Genomic DNA, 20,805 nt, shown 5'->3' with positions numbered 1-20,805 from the left:
GCAGATTAGGGCAGATGAGTTTTTTCCACAGGTCAGACATCGATGCAGACATCTCCCTCTGCTTCTTCTCCCCACCCCACTACCGTGTTTCTCCTTCTTCTGATGCTGCCAAGTCACTCTCAAAATGCATCGCTTATGAACATCTGCTGACCTCTTGGCAGGGTGTCCTGAAAATGAATTTGGCCACCAGATGGGAGGTGAAGTCAGAAACTGCTCTACTTGGGTCTCAAAGCTTTGCTATTTGGGCTCAAAATGTGGTCAAGGTCATGTGCCACAGATACGTGTTTATGCTCTGAACGAGAGGCAACTGGAGGAGACAGAGGGAGTGGATATGGAGTGCCACGTTCCACAGGAAGAACTCTGGCCCTGGAAGTCTTGTCAACTCTGAGTGAACTGGAACTTTCTTTCTGCTGACAAAAAGTGCCCAGGAATCTCAGCTCTTCCTAAGGGCACATGTCACCAAACCAGGAAAAATGAACCAGGAGCAGGACAGAGTTGGGGTCATGGAATACAGTGGATCAGTGTATGAACCCCAAGATTATTTTTAAAGGGGTGATAAGTGTTCATTTTTGTCCTACCAGATGTCCTTTGGGCTGATTCATGGGTGGAATGGGCTCCCAGAAAAATGTCTCCTGAACCAAATGTGAGATTTTTGTCTTTTACTGAAGGCAATTCAAGACTAACTGGAAGATATTGCAGTGTATCCCCAGATCTTTACAGAATTGTCTCACATCTCTAACTGCTGAAGATGGCTCAGAGTTTGTCTTCCACAGAGAATTTCCTTTGGTAGGAAAGAGAATTGCCTTTGGTAGAAAGAGGTGACTTACCTAAAATCAAGTCCCTTTCTGGGGAATGCCTCTTACTAAAATCTAGTTGATGCAAGGCACAAAAGCCTTTGCCTCAAGTTAGCATAACTCCAAAGGCCAACCCTGCTTCCAAGTTTCCTGAAGGGTTCACTGAGGCCCCAATGGTTTAAGTACATTTCAGATCAGCTTCTTTCTCTGCCTGATCCTGTTTCCTTTCTCCCCAAGAAACCTCCTGCATGCCACTCCCCATCCTAGAATCTGTTTCTAGGAAATCCAAGTTAAGATACCATCTTTGTTTACTTTCTCATAGAGAAATCATACCTTAGGGGATTGAATGCTAAAGTGCGCAAAGTAGAAATTATGCATGGTTAAAATTAACTTTGAAAAAGTTTAGGGAAGTTAGCCACCAATATTGTGTCTCTGTACATACTAAGTGTGAAATTTCAGAATCTAGTCATGTCCCCTTATTCCTTCAGCAGATGAAGAATTTGGTTTGTGTTCAGGAAATTTTTTGCACCCAAAGTATTATCTTTAAATGCTAAAATCTCTCACCCAGAAAGGGAAAATCCTCCCGCCATGAGAGTTACCAGGGAACTGAGGCTAACTGTGCTCTCAGCCAATCCATCGTTGCTCTGTTCATGATCATTTTAGGGAATATGAGCATTGAGCAGAGGATGAACCAAAGTGCCCACCCTTGTTATTTCCTCTCCTTTTATCCTTTTCCATTTATAGCTGAACTCACTGAATTCATGTAAATTACATAAACTTAAGATGTAACTTCACTTTTTTTACTATACTATTTTTAATGTAGAGAATTGTTCATTAGTGAGGACAATTTATTTGAAAGAACCACACGTTCATAAGCATTATCAATTCTCACTTAGATTTTTATTTAAACTAAACCTTATGTTGAGAACAGTTTTCTTCCCACTAATTACTAATTCTGGCCGTGTGACCCGAAGGAGGTCATTTACCCTCTCTTGGTCTATTTTGTCTCACAGGTAAAATCATATTTTAAAGCTTCAACGCAAAGGGCTAAATTCATGTTTCCTTAGCACTCCTTCTGTTCTATAATTTTCTTTATGCAGAGATGTAGGGAAAATTAATTGATGAAATGCAAATTAGTGACAGAACAACCACTACATGGATTTTTGTAAGTCATGAACTACACTTGGTCCAACTACTAACTACAAGGAAATAAGAATTAATGGCAACAGCAGTCATTCAGACCTGCTGGAATACAAAATACTATTAAAACTATTGTGTTTGCTATAATATTAATTATAAACTTACCATGTTACTTACTTATGATTCCTAATAAGTAAAATCTAATCAAATCTATCTGCTTCTTTCTTTCCCTCTAGGAGACATTTGGAAAACAAATTGGAGAATTCCAATACATTTCTTAGAGCAGAGTCTTAAAAGCACAAGCCTGACTATTTTAGATGTAACAAGTACAAGGATAAAACCAGCCTATTCTTTGGGTATAAATTCTTTTGAAAAGGTTCTAAAACTGTCAAACTACTCTTTTTTTTTTTTTTTTGCCCAGCCTCCAGGGTTGATTGACATGCATTCACCGCAAAGATAGAAAATGCCTTAAATTCCACTGGTTTAGTACTGGAGGAAGCTTGGGTCAAGAAAAAAGTGAAAGAGGATATTTTTTCTCTAAAAATTTTTTCATTTGAAAGTAGAAGGCAATGGTGCTCTTTTCGTCTTTTCCCTAGTGTTTGTTCTAAGTAATATTAAAATAGTTAACTTGTATAAATCGAAGAAAAAAAATGACTTGGTCACAATGCTTACAAGTGACCTGTCCTTATCATAAATCTATGATTAATGCTAAGTATTTGGGGAGGGGAAAGGAATTGGAAACTGAGAGCTTAGTAATTGCCACGAAAATCTTACATAACTCGTGGAGGAAGACAGCATGTGAATTTCTTGGCTTGCTTTGAACTTCTAAGCATTCAATATTCTTTTTGAAAAGATATGTGTTGACGGTGACTAAATTGCTCCTTATTGCTCTAGTAGGTTTATGGGTTCCTTAAGATCTCACTCTCTCAACAGCAATGCTTAACTTTTCTAATCGGAGTTTATGTATAGCTGTCTATGCATAAGGTGTTCATCAATTATAGTTAAATGACTGCACTGAGTTAGATTTTGTGCAAGTTCAGAAAAGTATGTGCAGCAATTACAAGCCATTCCTAGTCTCTGTCAACCATCTGAGCTTCAACCATGATAATTAATCTCTTTTCAAAAACAATATTAATTACTATAGTATCAAATTGTGCAGAAGAAGAGTGTCTGGTTCACTCATTAGCTTAGACTTTTATGAGCAAATAACATAAATCATGTCTGATTAATTTCAAAGAACAAAAAAGTTGTCTTTTGCAAATATTGTTTTTTATGGGGGCAAGGTATAAAATGTTTGAAGTGATTGCATTATCCAATGAAACTAACTTTTGTGGGTTATTGTAGTATATAAAGACTCCACAAATAGCTGGGTGTGCTGGCACAGGCCTGTAATCCCAGTTGCTCAGGAGGCTGAGGCAGGAGGATTGCAAGTTCGAAGCCAGCCTCAGCAACTTAGCAAGACCCTGTCTCAAAACAAAAAAAATAAAAAGAACTGGAAATGTGGCTTAGTGGTTAAAACCCTCCAGAAATAGATCCTTAAGGAATAGAAATGGGTCCCTGCAGGATCATGTGACTGCCATTTAAACATGTGGATACATTTAGAAGAGAAAAGAAGCTAAAAAGGAACAGCTCCTAAATGTCAAACACACAAAACTATCATCCATTCTTTCAGATGGGGAAACAAGGAATTTTGCCATTGGACGGATAGAGGTTCCTGTTTTGTAAAGTTGGAACAGGTTTAAAATGATTTTGAGGGATAATTGCATGGCCTAGTAAGATTGCTAAGAAGAAGAAATAAATGTTTGTAATACTTGAATCAAATGTAATTTCCCTCAACAAAGGAAGTTTAGGTTATTTCTTTACTAAATTACTTGGCTTCCATTTGACTAGTGTGTGTTACTCATAGAATGATGTGACTCCTCCGTTTTTTTAAATGCTTCTATGAGTGCATTCTAGTATTTCATAATTGCAGGGCTCATTTTGACCTAATCTTACATGCATGGAATATCATTTGCTCCATTTCTGTCCCCAGTGCTTCCTTTTCCCCTCCTATCATTCCTCTCCCTCTTTTTCTTCCTCTAAGACTCTACTGGTCTTCCTTCTATTTATGTTTTTTTTTTCTTTTTCAAAATATATTTCATTTCAACATTATCTCAGATGTACAAGTAGGGTTCAACAGAATTAGAAACAAATATTATCTTAAATAAATCTAATCTTCAGCAACTTTTCAGGTCCTTGTAGAATTTATGTAGAATAATATGTCCACTGTGGACTACAATTAGGTTTGGCTTTGAGATTTGTTGACACTGTTCCAGCTAAAGTTTAACAAATCTCACAGAGACTTTTGGGTGGAGAATATTTGTTTTTGAACTTGGTGTTGAGACAGCATTTTTAGTTTCATTATTTCATCCCAGTTTGGTGTTTATTACATCTTCGAATTATTTTAGCTATTAAAACTTTCTAGACACATTGTCATGACTTTGGTGGTTGTATGATGACTGAATATGTTCAGGAACTGAGTATGTTGGACTTTAGAAATCAAGAACTGGTTCTTCATGGGATTCTTAGTGATCAGTCTTGGAAGTAATGAAATGGCAATTGGTTTCTCTTAGCTATGATTATGAATGTGTCTAACGGAGAAGCTAGAGAGAAGATTATACTGTTTCCTGGATGCATATTTCAGAATAGGGTCACAAGAAGAGAAAAATACTATTTCATGTATTGAAATGCTGGGGAAAAATTATTAATGATGTATTCATTTGACAATTATTTACTGAGCAGCTACTATTCACTCAGGTACATAGTATGTAGAGACATTTCAGAAATAAACAAGATGCAATTATTGTTTTTTAGTATCTAAATGATGATGCTCAGCAACATACTAACCTTTTAAGCAGAAAGAATTAGAAAGACAAGAGAGTACATATTGAAAGCAGCACTTTATAAATCTTTTCTAGTTTTTCCCCCTATTTTACCTTAAACATAAAAATTAGTTGCTAAAATGAGGGAGACATCATTGAAATTTCTCTTCTAAAGTCAAAACAAGATAAAATGCCACCTTGGCCTTCCATTTTTTTCTTCTTTATTTCTTGTGTTGATAGCTGATCTTTGGGCAAAACATTTCATAAGTAGGTCCAGTCCTGAGAGCCTGTCTCTTCTCAGACCATCTTGCACTTATGTGAAAGGTTCCTTGGGCTATGTAAGGGGATTTCACAAGCCCATGGACAATAAGAAAGGCCAGGCAGTTGTGCAGAGATGGCAGAAGGAAACTGAGCTGAGGTTCCATGCACAGTTATAGTTAGTAGGTCTAGGAGACAACGCATTTCAGAGAATGATAAAACATCTTGTGTTCTTGGTTTATAAAGCATAACTCACAACATCTACTTAAGAGAGAAAAGCCTAGATCAACAATTCTTCTGGTTACTTTTCCCTTCCCCTTTTCTTTCTACATTTGTATTTACTTTTCTTTTTGCAATCTGTTGAAATGTGCTTGGGAACCCCAAACTAGACATGTTTTCCCTTTTGTTTACGTTGACAAGCCCACAAGGAAGAGTCCTTATATTTCTACCCTTGTACTGTTCCTAGTCAATGTTTAAGGATAGTCATTGCCATATTTTGCTGTCAGCAGAAGCCAGAATTTGATGCCTTAATAACATCATGCAGGAGAGGTGTGGGATTCAGTCTAATATTTGGGGGAAAAGTACACATCATTTTTCTTTTTTATAAAGAATTAAGAGATTTTTCTGCCTGATCTATCTTCCTAGGATGAGTTTATTTTTGACATCATCTCTGATATTTAACCTTGATAAGAAGGTTTCCTTACTATCTTCTTGTGGTCTTCATGAACAGGGCAGGTGATAACTTCTATTAAGTACAGGTACCAAGACTCTTAAGTGGGTGATGAACGGGGGTGAGTGCACTTTTAGTGATAATAGAAAATGTTTTGAAAAGAAAGACCATTGATTAAAATTACTAAAGCCTGCCTGATCTTCCCGTTTATTATCCAACCCATCTTATTTTCTCCTCTTTTTTAAAAATTCTTTTTAGTTGTCAATGGATCTTTTTATTATTATTATTTTTTATTTATATGCAGTGCTGAGAATTGAACCCTGTGATTCGCACATGCTAGGCAAGAGCTCTACCACTGAGCTATGACCCCAGCCTTTATTTTCCCCTCTTCTGGAAAACATTATAATGCAAGAATCAAGATTTCATAGATTATTTCAAAAAGCTCTGAAATAAGAAAATCTTAGCCTACTCCCAATAATCTCTCTGACCCAAACAATGGCTTTTTAATTTCACTTTTCTCAGTTCTCCTTCTCAGCCCCAGCCTGTTAAGCATCTCTTTCCTTCTGTCTCTGGTTCCTTTTATGTGTTTCTGAGTGAATTTGGGGCCATATCTTTGATCATGGAAGAAGAGAAACCATGGGACTTTTAAGAAAATATCTAAATGAAAGGAAAACAATTGGCTATGAAAGGCAAGATCAGAGGGCATAGTTGAAATGTAAGGAAAAATCAGTTATCACAATGCACCACAGTGATCTTTGCCTGCTTGGGACCACCTTGGATTCACAGATGAGACAGGCAAGATCAAGGGATCCCCAGGCAATGAGTTGGTACAGCCACGTCCAAGGCCATTATTACATGAAAAAGAAAGCTTCTCTCACAGTGTTGCCAATTTCTACAACAGACCCCTTAAGAATGGTTGGCATTGGCTGGCAGCACCAGCCAGTTGGCCTCTTACTGAAAAAGCAATAATGAAGTAGTTTCTCAGAACAGAAATTCCACCCTAGGCCACGTTGGAAGACCTGGGTTGCGGAGGTAAAGAAAAATTGCCTGCCTGTCAGTTGGTGAATTCCTTTAATTAAAGCCTAAATTAAATGCAGGAAAAAAATGTTCACATGAAAAGTCACACAAGAACGAGTTTCCAGATTCCATTTGTTCAAAAGAGTTCTCATCTGCAAATTTGTGACTCAAACATCTGACCCACTTTCCACCAGCTCTTTCCCAAGAGTCCTGGGAAAGAGGTTACATTGCCTTCAATGTATAGAAAGCAACATGCCTTGGGTGTTACTTTCTGTCTTTGTAAGTTGCCTAAGAGAAATCAGATCTACTCATTTGGATCAGTGCACAGTGATGATCCAAGTTTCTATTCTGAAAAGCAGCGAGCAAGAACACTGGGAGAGGAGCTGCCTTGTGACTTAGATGGTACATTTGGTTGGGGGAAAGTCAAGCTTGAGCTATTGGAGGAAGTAGACATGACACCTGGAGTTTAAGAGTAAGATAAAGATTGAAGATTAAAAAACAAAAACAAAAGTTGGGGTCATGAGCATCAAGCAGAAAGTTGAGATACCATGGTAGATTAGGTTGGTGTGAGAAAACACGGGGTGGAAAGAAAGTCTGAAATGGTCTAGTGTCTACTGCAACCATGCATGGATACCAAGGAGCCCACCAACGGTTGGGAGAGCCGATTGTCTATTGGCCCACTCACAATATGGGTGATGGCAATCTCTGCAAAGCATGTGGATTCATCAGTAGAAACTTTCAATAAACTCCTTAAACTTCTTGGTGTTTTTCCCATTCACCACAGGCCAAAACATATTCCCATGCAACCCAGAATTCTCACACAAAAACTGAGGACAGGACAGCCAGGGAAGGGGTGGTGTCCTTGTTTTCTTCCCTTCCAGCCCTATAAAGGGGCCTAGGATTACTTATTATGCACAAGACAGGCGCTGAGAGGCCCTAGTGCCACTCTTTGCGAAGGACCCGTTTGTTCTCTCGTAATCCATTAAATGCCTTGACTTCAGAAGTCCCTGCCTACTCTTCTGTTCCCACTAAGTGAGCTCAGTGGTGCCAGTGGAGATTGGGAGGCAGTTATCCAGGGAGAACTCACCCTGGGGTCTCTCTCCAGCTGCTGCTTGTGATGTAGGCTGCGTCTTCTTTTGGCCTTTGCAAGACCATTGTGATAAAAGTGGTACAGGCCTTCTGCGAATGGTAGCTGTGGAGATGCAAACGGACATGAGAGACACGTTAGCTTCTGGGCTGGCCCAGGGACAGGAACACCTAAGCTGGTGCTGCAGAATGCAGACATCCTTCAGGCTAGGTATGTATGTGAGAAAGCCATTCACACCCTTTGTGCTACACTCGACCCCCTGTTTCCACCTGTACTTCTTCCCTTCTTCTTGCCTTTGCTTATACGGTGCTCATTCCCTCCTCTCTCCCCAAACACCTCTTATTCTTTTCCCCAATTTCTATTCAACCTTTGATTCCCTTTCCTCTTCCTTGAAGTCTGCTTTGTATCCATACTGTGCCACGTTCTCCATTCTCCTTTCTTGGACTGGTGTTTATATTCCACGCATCACTTGGTTGCTTCAGAACTGTGTTATGACCTACTCCTTCCCTCACAGCTGGATTGTGTGTCCTGTACCTTGGGCTTTCACTGTGACCCCTTGGTGCTTCTTATCAGGCTGGGCACAGAGGAACCACTTACATCTTGTAAATGCCCATTGGCTGATGGAACAGGTTTCCCTCTTTCTTGTTCCAAGGATTCTTGGAATCAGCTCTGAGTGTCAGAGACAGATAGAGAAACCACAATAATGAGAGTTTGTCTCCAGCACAGGGCCTGTAAGGTTTTAAAGCACCTAAAGAAAACCATCATTTGTTCTATGATTCTGGGTAACTTGGGAAATAAACTTGACCTGGAAGTTGGCAGACCTGGATGTGGCTCATATCAGTTACCATATAACAGAAAGACCTTGAGAAAGACACTCCCCCTCTAGGTTTTTTCCCCCTCTCTGTATATGTATGAGCTTTGAAGTTACCAGATCTTTGCCCTGTCTTTATGCGTTTCATAGTGTGAAGATATGCTCTTTATACACATTCACAAGCATTGACAGAATGCTTAAAAATTATGAACACTGGGTGTGGTGGTGCATGCCTATAATCCCAGAGACTTGTGAGTCTGAAGCAGGAGGATTGCAAGTTCAAAGCCAGCCTCCCTAAGCAACTTAGTGAGACCCTGACTCAAAATAAAAATTTTTAAAAAAGGGGGTTGGGGATGTGGTTTAACATCTCTGGGTTCAATCCCTGGTACCACATATTGTATGTACATGTATGTGTGTGTGTGTGTGTGTGTGTAAAAAGAGTGTGAGTGTGTACTTTTTTTCTGGAAAGACAATACATGGTTTTTAATGAGCTTTTCAAGGGGGGTCCTACTACAATTGTCTCACCACTCAAAGTATTTGCTACTGAAATTTAGGTGTGTGTGCTGCTACTCAGTGTTCAATAGAAAAGGGAAATGGATGTGAATGCTTTGACAGTAAGGTTTCCCAAATTAAGTGAGACCTATTTGAAACATTTTAGATCAAGTAAGATCTTGAGGTGGTTGAGATATTTCTTAAATATCATTTATTTCAAAAGGAATACAGAGTAAATTTGGAGAATAAAAACACAAGCAATGAAATAAAATTCCTTCATATTTTCTTTTTTAGGAGACTTAGATTTAAAAGTTTATTTGTTTACTGTGTGCTCCAGGCTCACCCACTCCCAAGAGCGAAATACTATGTGCTTAATAGTAAAATGAGTTAGTATCAGGTCTTCCCCTTTGATCACACACAGGCATCCATGCATACACACACATGCACACACACTCAAAGAATATATATTTTTATACAAAATGTTTTTTCAGTTATCACTCATGCTTTCATAAAACTTCCATTTTCTACCTCTTTGGCAGCAGTGGTATAAGATTTTGTTATATGAGATATATCATAATTTATGTAGTATTTCATTATTGATGTATATCAAAAACTTTCATTCATGTTAAATATAAAGCTATATATAGCTTGGGTTGGGGGAGATTGTGAACCACAGAGTAGGAACCTCTAAAACTTCACTCTTATGTAAAAGAAACTAAAACACTGAAAAAAACCCCTGTCAATTCAACTTTTTCAGAACTCTGGAAATTAATAAAATGCTTACAGTATCTTAAGGGTATTTATTCAAGAAAAATAGAGGAATCTCAATAATAACAACAATATTTATGGTGTTTTTGCTTGCTCTATTCCTATCTTCTTCTCTCCATTTCTACAGTATCTTTGAAATCCAATAGTTTTAAAAATCACAACAGTTATGAAAACCAGCAATCTAATAGACAGCATAAGTTCAGAGCTATTCAAAAAGCTTCCTTCCCAGATAATTGTCTATAACATATCTGGAAAAGTCCCATTCAGAGGCTGGTTATTATTTGACCAAATTCAGAGTTTGCACAATAGGAAAAGTCCTATCTCCAGGGTGTTTGTTGAAAGCAATCTATGATAATTGTTTAACATTGCAGCTTTCTGAAACAGCTATACCAATTGAGGTAAATGAAAAGCTGGTAAAAATGTAAAATAAAGACATAGAGAATGAGATGTCCATAGAGGGTTTTACAAAGTTCCAATATATTTCCATAGACTTAGAAGGCTACACACATGTAGAGAGTTATACATGTAATCAGAAAATACCTAAGATGATCCCAAGTTGACCTAGAGGCTCTATGAAAACAGGAAGTGAAGGCCATGACAGAGTTACAAGTCACCTGCCTGAGCATTAAAGGCATGGTCCAATTTTAACACAGCATTCCTTGGAAAATGGTAAAAACACCTTATTAATTCAAGGTCTTTAAGAAAATCTCTAATCATTATCTGACCACTAAGCTAATTAAGCCAGATTTAGTAGAACACTATAAATGTTAGACTTTACAATATAAGTCCAGGAAAAACACCAAACAAATGAATATCAACAGAAAACAATAACAAACAGCAACAACAAAATTCAAAAGCAACAACAACAAATTTGGAGGAGTGAATCTGATTTCCAGAGCTACCACATTATATTATTTAAAATAGCAAGTTTTCAGAAAAACATTATGAGGCAAATAAAGAAACAAGAATATATGGCTAATACATAGGATAAAAAATAGCAATCAATAAAAATTCTCTAAGTCCAGATGTTGGATTTGCTACACAAAGACTTAATCAACTATTATAATGAAGACATCATGTATAAGGAATCAAAGGAAAGTATGAGAATAATGAGTCATCAAATAGAGAATATAAATAATGAGATAAAATGTAAAAAATAATGGAATAGAAATTCTAGAACTGAAAATTATAATAACTGAAAAGAAAAAAATTCTTATATGTTCTCAATAGTAGATTTGAATTGGCAGAAGAAAGAATTAACAAACATGAATACAGGGCAATTGAGATTTTTCAGTTTGAGGAACAGACAAAAAAATGAAGTAGAATGAGCCGGGAGAACTTCAGAGACTTGTGATACCAACATAACCAAACTGTGAGTTTCAGAAGAAAAGGAGAAAGATAAATAGAATTACCTTTTGAAAATTTTCCTAATTTCATGTAAATTATTATTATTCTTTTCTAAGAAGCTCAACAAGTTCAAAGTAGGATAAACACAGAGATCTTCGCTTAGACACAACATAATCAAGCTGCCAAACGTCAAACAGGAAATGTTCAGTAAGATCAGCAACTGACATCTTATTGGAAGTCATGGAAGTCGTAAGACAGTGAGAAGATATATGAAAAGTGCCAAAACAGAGGTTGTCCACCATTCTGTATCTGGCAAAACTAACTTACAAATCCAGAGTTTGCTCATGGCAGGAGTGAATAGTGTACAAAGCTACTTCATGGATCAGAAAGAAAAGAAAAGAAGATGAAGAATATGGATCCCATTATCTCTTTCAAGGGCATTTCCCTCATGACATAAATACCTCTCACTAGACCCCATCTCTTAAAAGATTCCATCCCCACCAATAGCACCAAGATAGGGACCAAGTCTTTAACACATGGGCTTTGGGGGGACATTCCAAATTCAAACAATAGAAATATTATTCTCTAAAATTATTTTTATTTCTGTATGTTGGTAGTGAAGGCCTATCTTTGATGGCTGATTTTGCTTATTTAAGCTTTCTCTTTTATTTTTTGGTAAAAATCACTAGAGAACTTTTCTTCTCCCCCTCCCTACCTTTATTGTGATTTAGCTTCCACATATCAGTGGAAAAATTTGATCTTTGGTTTTTTGGGATTGGCTTATTTCACTCAGCACAATGGGGTTCTAATTAGATAAGATATATACTATGCTTTTATACATTTATTAAAATGGATTCTACTGTCATATAAAACTAAGGAGAATAAATAAAATAAAATAAAACAAAAAAGATGTTAATGATAGAGAAAACTGACTATGAGGTATATAGAAATATTTGTACTGTCTTCTTGATTGTGATATCAGATAGCTAAAACTGTCTTTAAAAGTAGCCTTTTAATAAAAGAAAAGACAAAAAAAAATCACTAGAGATTTTCAACTTACTGAATATTTCAAAGAATAACTTGGATTTATTGATTTTTCTATATTGTTTTTCGATTTCTATTGCACTTATTTTAACTTGAATATTCAAATTTCTCAAATTCCCTCCTCTGTTTGCTTTGGGTTTTATTTGTCCTACTATGTACTCCCACCATGATGTGCTGCCTTGCCAGAGGCCCCAAAGCAAGAAGGCCATTGGAACATGGACTGAAACCTCCAAAACCATGAACCACAATGCATCTTTTCTCTTCATGAGTTGATTAATTCAGGTATTTTGTTACAGAAACAGACAACAAACTATCACAAATATGAATATATATAAGCCAACAAATTAGATAACCTGAGTGAAATAAGCAAATTCCTAGAAAGATTATAAAAAATTATAAAAAAGCTCAAGGAGCCACAGAAAATTTAAATAGACCTATAACAAGTAAACTGATTAAAGTAATAGTTTAAAAACTTCCTACAAAATGAAGTCCAAGCCCAGACGACTTCACTGGTAAATTCTATCAACTGTTTAAAGCCTGATACTAATCATTCAGATACTCTTCCAAAAAATGAAACACTTTTCAACATATTTATTGAGTCTAATATTACCCTTATACAATAACCATAAAATGATATGGTAAGAAAATAAAAACTGTAGAATTCTGTCCCTTACAAACATACACCCAGACATTCTCATAAAAATGCTAGCAAACTAAGTCCAGTAATATATAAAATAATTATCCACTATGACCAAATGAAGTTTATCTGAGAAATGCAAGGGTGTTTTAAAATCTGAAAATCAACTATCAAAATAATATCCTTTATTCAATAGAATAAATCATCTCAACAAATACAGAAGAATATTTCAAAAATTTAATATCCTTGTATGATAAACATCTTTTTTACAGACTAGGAAGGAAAGAAACCTCATGAATCTAATAAATGCACTTGTGAAAAATTCACAGCTTATATCATGTTCAATGGTGAAAAATAGAATGCTTTCTGCCCAAGAGAAGAAAATGAGAAAAGTGTTTGCATTTGTCACTTCTATTCTGTAGGTATTAGAGGTTCTACTGAGGTAAATTAGGCAAGGAAAAGAAATAAAGTTAGCCAGATTAGAAGGGAAGAAGGAAATCTATATTTGCAGAAGATTTATATTGTGTGTACAAATTCTTAAGGAATCTAACAAAAATTATTTCTACTCACAAATGAATTCAGCAAGGTTTCCGGGTCAAAGATTAACATCCAAAAACCAATTTTATTCTATACACAAGCAATGAATGCTTTAAGAATGGAATTACAACAACACTTTACATTTATAATAATAGCAAATAAATAAAATAACTTGTGGATAATTTGACAAAAATTTCTAAGACCTGTAAACTAAAATGTATAAAACAACATCGAAAGAAATTAAAGGAGATCTAAGTAAATGGAAAGACATCCCATATTCATGGATTTTTAACATAGCAATACTCCTTAATTTATCCACAGTATCTAAATAATTCCTTTCAAAATCTCAGCTATTGTTTTTGCTTTTTCTAAAATTCAAGTGGAAATTTAAAGAAACCAGAGTAGCCAAAATAATCTTGGAAAAAAAAGTTATAGAACTCATACTTTTCAATAGCAAAACTAATTATAAAGCAACAATAACCAAGATGGTGTCATAGTTCAACAGGATAAAAATGAGAGTAGTGAAATAATTAATAATAATCTATTATGGTCAATTGATTTTCAAAATGGATGCCAATAAAAGTTAATGGGAAAGAATAGGCTTTTCAATAGACCATGTGTGAACAAGTGTATATTCACAAGAAAAAGTATATTTGTATCCCTATCTCACACCACATACAAAATTCAACTTGAAATGAGATTTATAGCCCTAACTATTAAGAGCTAAAACTGAACAACTCTTAGAATAAAGCATAGAAAGACATCTAAGCAACTTAGGGTTAGGCAATGCTTTCTTAGATACTTTTGATATTTTCAGAAAGTTTTCTTGTAAGGTTGTATATTTAAAAAAAAAAAACTGAATAAGAACACAAACATTCATTTTTTCCACACTTTCAACCACACAGGATAGACATTTTAATTTTTGCCAATTTAATGGATATAATTTGAATTTCTTTGATTATTTTGAATGTGTCAGTATGTTTCATGTTTTTATTCACCATTTTAATTTCTTCTCTTTCAATTGCCTATTTTTACATCTAGTGCATTTTTCTACTGTACATTTCTGTTTCCTTTCCATAAGCCAAGCACTGTGTTTGGTGCTGTAGAGACAAAAATAACTATGACATAGTCTCAGTCTGCAAATATCTCACAACCCACCAGGGAAAACATATTTGTACATAGCAGCATATTAATGGTACTCTTAAATTCTGACTTTTCCACTAAATGTGTATATGATCTTTGGCAAGTTATTTTACCCCTCTGGCCTCAACTTCTTTACTTGTGAAACAGGATATTTCCTTGTCTTGATGTTGTCAGAGAAATTAAATGAGATAGAATGTGAAATATTCTTGGAATAATGTTAAGCACTGGTGAGCACTCAGTAAATGTTTGCCACTTCTTTTTAATTGCCAGAGTTATGGTCAATTTTCCATGAGAATCCAAAGGAGAGATTATTTTAGTCAGAGGGATACCCGAGGAATATTTTATAAATTTTTTTTTCCAGGAAGTAAAGGGCATTTAGGGTAAAAGAATATTTTCAATTTTATTAATTTTGTAATTTCCTAGAGTTTCAAATTTGAAGTTTTGACAAGCTAGCCACTGTTCTTTGACACTCCCCATATCAAGAGGTCCATGATCCAAGCTCTTGAGTCTGGGAAATATGACTGTGTGGTGGAGCCAGATACGGTGGCATGCACCTGTAGACCCAGTTAATCTGCAGGCCAAGGCAGGAGGATTAACCAGCCTGAGGCAATATAGTAAAACCCTGATGTATACACATACACAAACAAACACATATTTTAGAATGTCTGAATCTAGGTCATGAAATGCATGCACCTTCTGCCTTAAGCTTTAACATTTGCTATTACAATCCTGACTTACTATTCAAAAAGCTCTTCTACTCTCAAGATGGCATGCTATGAGGAAGCCCCAAATCCTGGCTGAGCCCAGCCTTCAAGTCAGCATGAATCAGAAAACAATTGCCTAACTGAAGAAACTTCTGATTCCAGACTTAAGCTGTTCCAGTCATCCTCTAGCTGTCAAGTCTTCCCAACTGAGTCCTGAGACACTGTGGATGATGGACAAGCCATCTACTCTGTGCCTATCTGAATTTCTGATCCCTAAATTTATGATAATAATAAAATAAAGGTTGTTTTATATCACTAAATTTCAAGTTGGGTTGTTACTCAGCAATGAATAATGAGAAACAAACAAAAAACTTTAAAAAATGTGTTTAATCCCCTCAGCTTTCAAGACTACACAATTTTAAATTACAGTGATATTAACAATATTAGTTGTCTATCATTTTGTGACATTAGCTAGGAGCACTTCAAATGGGACATCCCTGGTTCAGGAGGAGAGGGATGAAGTTAAATCAAAAGATACAGGGTGGACTTGAAGGGTGCAGCCAACTTTGCTAGGGGACTGGTGTGCGAATAAAAATCTTTTAGAATATTGCAGGTTTTGTGATTTAGTTCCTGTTCATTAAAAACCACATTCTCTAGGGCAAATTTAACATAAATATTTAATGTGCATTTTCCAGGCTCAATAGTTCTTGAATCCTCTCTCTACTTAACCTCACTTATGTGCTTAGGGTAATGTTAAAATTTTATTTGAAAAAAAGTAGAGGGAGGGAAAGAAAATAGATGTATGGTCTTTCGCTCTCTTAAGACTTATGCCTTTGGCCGCTGTCTGATAGTATGAACTTTGAGTTTTATTTTCTATTATGGAGGGAGGGCACTGTAACTCTGAGAATTTTAACCCTAGAAAGGAATTTTGGATTAAGTGCCAGTGGGCATTGGAGGAACATACTTTACCATTATTCTGGCTTTATTTTACTGATTTTTAGAAATTAAATTTGAATGGAGGCAAAAAAAAAAAGATCTTCTTTACAGTGAAATTCCAATTAAGAAATGTAGAAGTAATGATGGAACTTGAACCTCATCATTTAGGAAATCTGTTTTATGGTTTGGGTTTGAAGGCTCTCCCAAACTCGTTTATTGAAGGCTTGTTCTCCAATGCAGCCATGTTCAGAGGTGAGGTTTTGGGGAAATTATTGGATCATGAGGACCCTGACCTCATCAGTGGTCAAACTCACTGATGAATCAATAATGTGATGGCATTATGGGGAGGTGGTGGAAATTTTAGGAGGTAGAGGAAGTAGGCACTGGGGATGTGCCCTGGAAGGGATTGCTTATTGCCTCTTCTGCTCCTTCTCTCTGCTTCCTGGCTGACATGAACTGTTTTTCCACCACACTCTTCTACTATGATGTTCTCCCTCATCTCAGGCCCAAAGCAAAGGAGCGAAACGACTAGGGACTATGTGAGCTAAAATAAAATCTTTCCTCCTTGAAGTTGTTCCTGTCAGATATTTTGGTAACTGCGATTAAAAGCTAGCATACCACAGCAATAACTGTAGCTGGAAAGTATTATCAATGGATGCTAAAATTAATGAATGAAGTATAATAACATATAAAGGGAAATTGTATCCTTTTAATGGAGAACCCCAGTAGAGGCCACCTTAACCAAATGATCTAAATTAACCTCAACAGTGATGAGACACATCAAAATCGTGTATCTCAATATAATGCATCAAGATGAACACAACCTCACTTGTGTGACCTCTTTAAGGTCATCATGTTCATGAAAGACCAAGGGTTGTAGAACTTTTCCAAGTTGGAGAAGAGTAAGGAGACATAACAAATTTTCTTAATGCACATCCTGGATTGTATCCTAGATTAGAAAAAAAAAAAGAACATTAGTGGGGCAATTGGAAAAATTTGAATAAGTTCTATAGATAACCAAATAGTATTATATCAGTGTTTATTTTTGGCTTTGGTAATTGTACTATGGTTATATAAGATATAAACTTTGGAGAGGCAAGATTAGCATATATGGAAACTGTGTTATTTGTTTTAAAGTAATGTTTCCTTCTTTTTTGAGACAGTAATACTCCATTGTATTTATATACCACATTTTGTTTATCCATTCATCTGTTGATGGACACTAGGGTTGCACATTCTACATTTGGATATTGTCAATAATGTTGCTATGCATGTGAATGCATCTGTGTTAATTATGCAATGTTTCCTTAAGTGTAAGATTATTTTCAAATTGCAAGTAAAGAATGTAAAAAATATGATAAAATTGAAATTCAAATATCCCCAGGAGGTTGTATAGTTAACAGTTTTAAGTCATAGACCTACCACTTCTGTTTGTCACACACTGAGTTCACATTCCATGGTTGTGTTACCTGAGGCACTTGAATTGCATGCTCGGGCTCCTAACTACATTGCTTTTTAGAGATAGACACTAGGACTCAGGGAGGGTTAGGGTTTGCCTAGTAGAGAGGATTCTTGGTGAAAATGCTGATCTCCTGCATATCCATCACCTTCCCACCACGCTGCTTCCATTGCATTCCCATTCTCCATCCCCCTTTGTAGTCATGCCTATGAATCCACTGGGCTGCAATTCCTGATAAAGAACCAGGCTCTAGGTGACATTCCCACCTTAAGACTCATGATCCTGGATTCCTTGGTAAGAAAAATTGCCTTAGCTATGGAATAAAATGGAGCTAATTGGTTTCATAAAGGGGTAGAGCTTTAAATCAGAAACGGGCTGGCTTAGTGTTGGCCAATAAGCATATCTGACAAAATACTAATCTGCAGGCATGGTTATTTTTCTGGACATTTTTTTTTTTTTTTTGCTTCTTGTATTGGAAGTGCAGATCCCAGATCCACTGTCCTCTGAGCATCTGCCATACAGCTGCTTGAGAACTCTGTTCAAGCATGAGCCCCACCATAGGGAGGGAAAGACAGATGCTTATAGTAGAAGATACGTGCCACCCACACAGACCTTAATGATGTAATGCTGATTGACGCATTCTTCTGAGTGCTTGTATTGCAAACAACAAGGATACCAAAAACAGTGGTAGGTCTCCCAACACTCACCTGAGTGCCCTAATAAAAAAACTCTCAGATCTTGGACATTTAATACATTTTTAAATGTTTTCTTCATTGAAACACCTCTCTCTCTCTCTCTCTCTCTCTCTCTCTCTCTCACTCACACACACACACACACACACACACACACACACACACTCTTTTACATCACTACCTTATTCTCGTAAGGAAAAATATGCATAGTTCCAGAAAGAATAAGAAAAAAAGTAAAATAAAAAAATTCACAGTAAATTGTCAGCTTGAAGATTCAGGCTAGGTGACAGAATAATAATGCTGCTAACTCAGACTTGCCGAGTTTTTAGAAATTCTCATTATGCCGCAAAAATTTATGGATCCCAGCAATGCTGCTCACTGCCTCCCTTTTTTTCCACTTGCTTCATTTCAAACAGATAACTATGGCTCTAGCTTTCTGAACCCATAGGCTCCCCTCTCCCAGAAGCAGGGAAGGGCCCCTCCTCCCAGAAACTGACAACCCATTGTGAACAGCTAACAAGTGCTCAGTTATGGAGCCCACTGCCTGCCTGCCTTTAGCTCAGAGTTCTCTCCCCTAGGGCAATCCATGGATGCTCCAAAGGGCCTATGACCAAGCCTTCAACCCCAGGAGAGCCTGCTGTTCATCACAGATCCTGGGATCCAGAACTCCTACTAAATAGCAAAGACTCCCTGGACCAGAACCATCACTTTCCTTAGGGTGATTTCTTTGTGTTTGCCCATTGTGCTGGTTTTCATGACCCTCAGTCAGGCTTATTTGGGAGTCTAGTTTGGAAGAACCATTGGAAATCTTTCTCTATACAAAAATTGTCATAATTTCATTTACAAAAAAATAAAAAGTGGACAAAAACTTGCTCATCTGATAATTGCATGTCAATTCCATTTTGGGACCTGCACTTTATAGATAGGAACGGCTTCTGCATTTTCTTGACATTTCCCAGAGACCATTACCGACTTCCCTTGATTGTACATAGTCCTGTGGACAGGGCATGACTCTCTGAAGAAGGAATAGGGGAAAAGGGAATTGACAGAGGGATGTGTGTGGTGTGTATGTGTGCACACACACGCATGCATGAGCCCCAGGCTTTGCCTTAGAAACACTTGCAGGCCACTGAGGAAAAGCACAGACAGAAAAGTTGTATTGTGCAATTGACAGAAATATTGAATATTACAGAAATCAAGAAGATAGAACTAGAAATCTCAGCTGTGAATAAAATGTGGGAAATTAGAATAGAAGAGAGGAAGACCAGGTTGAGAACTTCTATGGAAGAGGCACGGTTGGTTGGAATGATTAGATGCCATTAAATTCCTCTCTTACAGATGATCATTAAAGGGTCTTTCTTCCCTTGACTTGGAAGATTACCTCTCTGCCCCAATCTAAAAATTCTCTCTCTCTCTCTCTCTCTCTCTCTCTCTCTCTCTCTTTGTGTGTGTGTGTGTGTGTGTGTGTGTGTGTGAGAGAGAGAGAGAGAGAGAGAGAGAGAGAGAGAGAGAGAGAGAGACTGTGTGTGTTGTGTATCAAGTGCTCATGAAGTTCAGTTATCTCTGGGAAGGATAACATAAAACATGGGAAGCTAATGCCTCAGTTGAGATTCTTCAGACAGGAATGGAGGTCTCTGGGGCCAGAAAGGAAAAGGGGAGAATTAAGAGAGGCAGTAAAAGAGCTACTGAAAGCATAGTCCAGCATCTCTTTATAACGGACCTCAGTTAGCCTGAGTAATATCTTATTTATAAGTTCTAGAGGCTCACCTGCATTAACTTGCCTCTGAATCTGGACTGGTATCTGATTTGCTTTGACCAAAAGAATATGGCAAAAATGCTTCCATGCCAGATCCATGTCTGGGTCTTTTCTATTTAGTCACTTTTCCCAATGAAAGTTCCTTTTCCTTAAAGCCTAGGCCTCAGATTGTACTTCTCAATTATTTGAATCTCATCACTTCTTCCTATTTTGCTTTGGAAACGGAAGTGGACAAAAAACAGGCATGAAAAATGAGAGGTAGAGAATACATCCTCTCCTGCTCAGCACTGTTGATTTGTTCATGCCTCTGCAGAATCAATTTCAATTGCCTCTGTTGTCAGGCTCTTAGGTGGGTCATAAAGGAGCTGAACATTTCCAGATATGCAAACCTGGGGAGTAAGGTGGGTGCTCTGATGGGGCACCAGGATCCCCATGAAAGTTCTCTAGCACTGGAGAGAGGTTCTCAGTTGCACTGAGGATCAGTCATGTGTCAACATGATAATGTACTGCACACCACCAAGAATCATAGTAGCCTGAAAGTAGCCACTGTAAATTTAATTTACAATTGCATGAGTCAACAAGTGATGCTCAGCAAATAGCCATTCAGGTCTTGACTGGGACACTTCACACCTATGTTGTCAGCTGTGGTTGA

At 37.0% G+C, this 20,805-nt stretch overlaps 1 protein-coding gene across 1 annotated transcript in view; it reads right to left on the bottom strand.

Annotated features, from left to right (window-relative positions):
• The window catches only part of Pcsk2 (proprotein convertase subtilisin/kexin type 2), a 270,847-nt gene that overhangs the window by 231,444 nt on the left and 18,598 nt on the right, over nucleotides 1-20,805 (bottom strand). Inside the window, exon 2 of the mRNA XM_046438653.2 lies at nucleotides 7,828-7,932. Coding sequence (XP_046294609.1) covers nucleotides 7,828-7,932 — 105 coding nt within the window. The remainder of the gene's footprint in view (nucleotides 1-7,827; nucleotides 7,933-20,805) is intronic.

Source organism: Marmota monax, unplaced genomic scaffold (assembly GCF_021218885.2).
Source record: "Marmota monax isolate L192 unplaced genomic scaffold, Marmota_monax_Labrador192_F-V1.1 WCK01_AAM20220418_F8-fsc00005, whole genome shotgun sequence".
In the NCBI taxonomy this organism is placed as follows: Eukaryota; Metazoa; Chordata; class Mammalia; order Rodentia; family Sciuridae; genus Marmota; species Marmota monax.
Note: the sequence above shows the minus strand (reverse complement) of the source record. Positions and strands in the feature narration are given on the sequence as shown.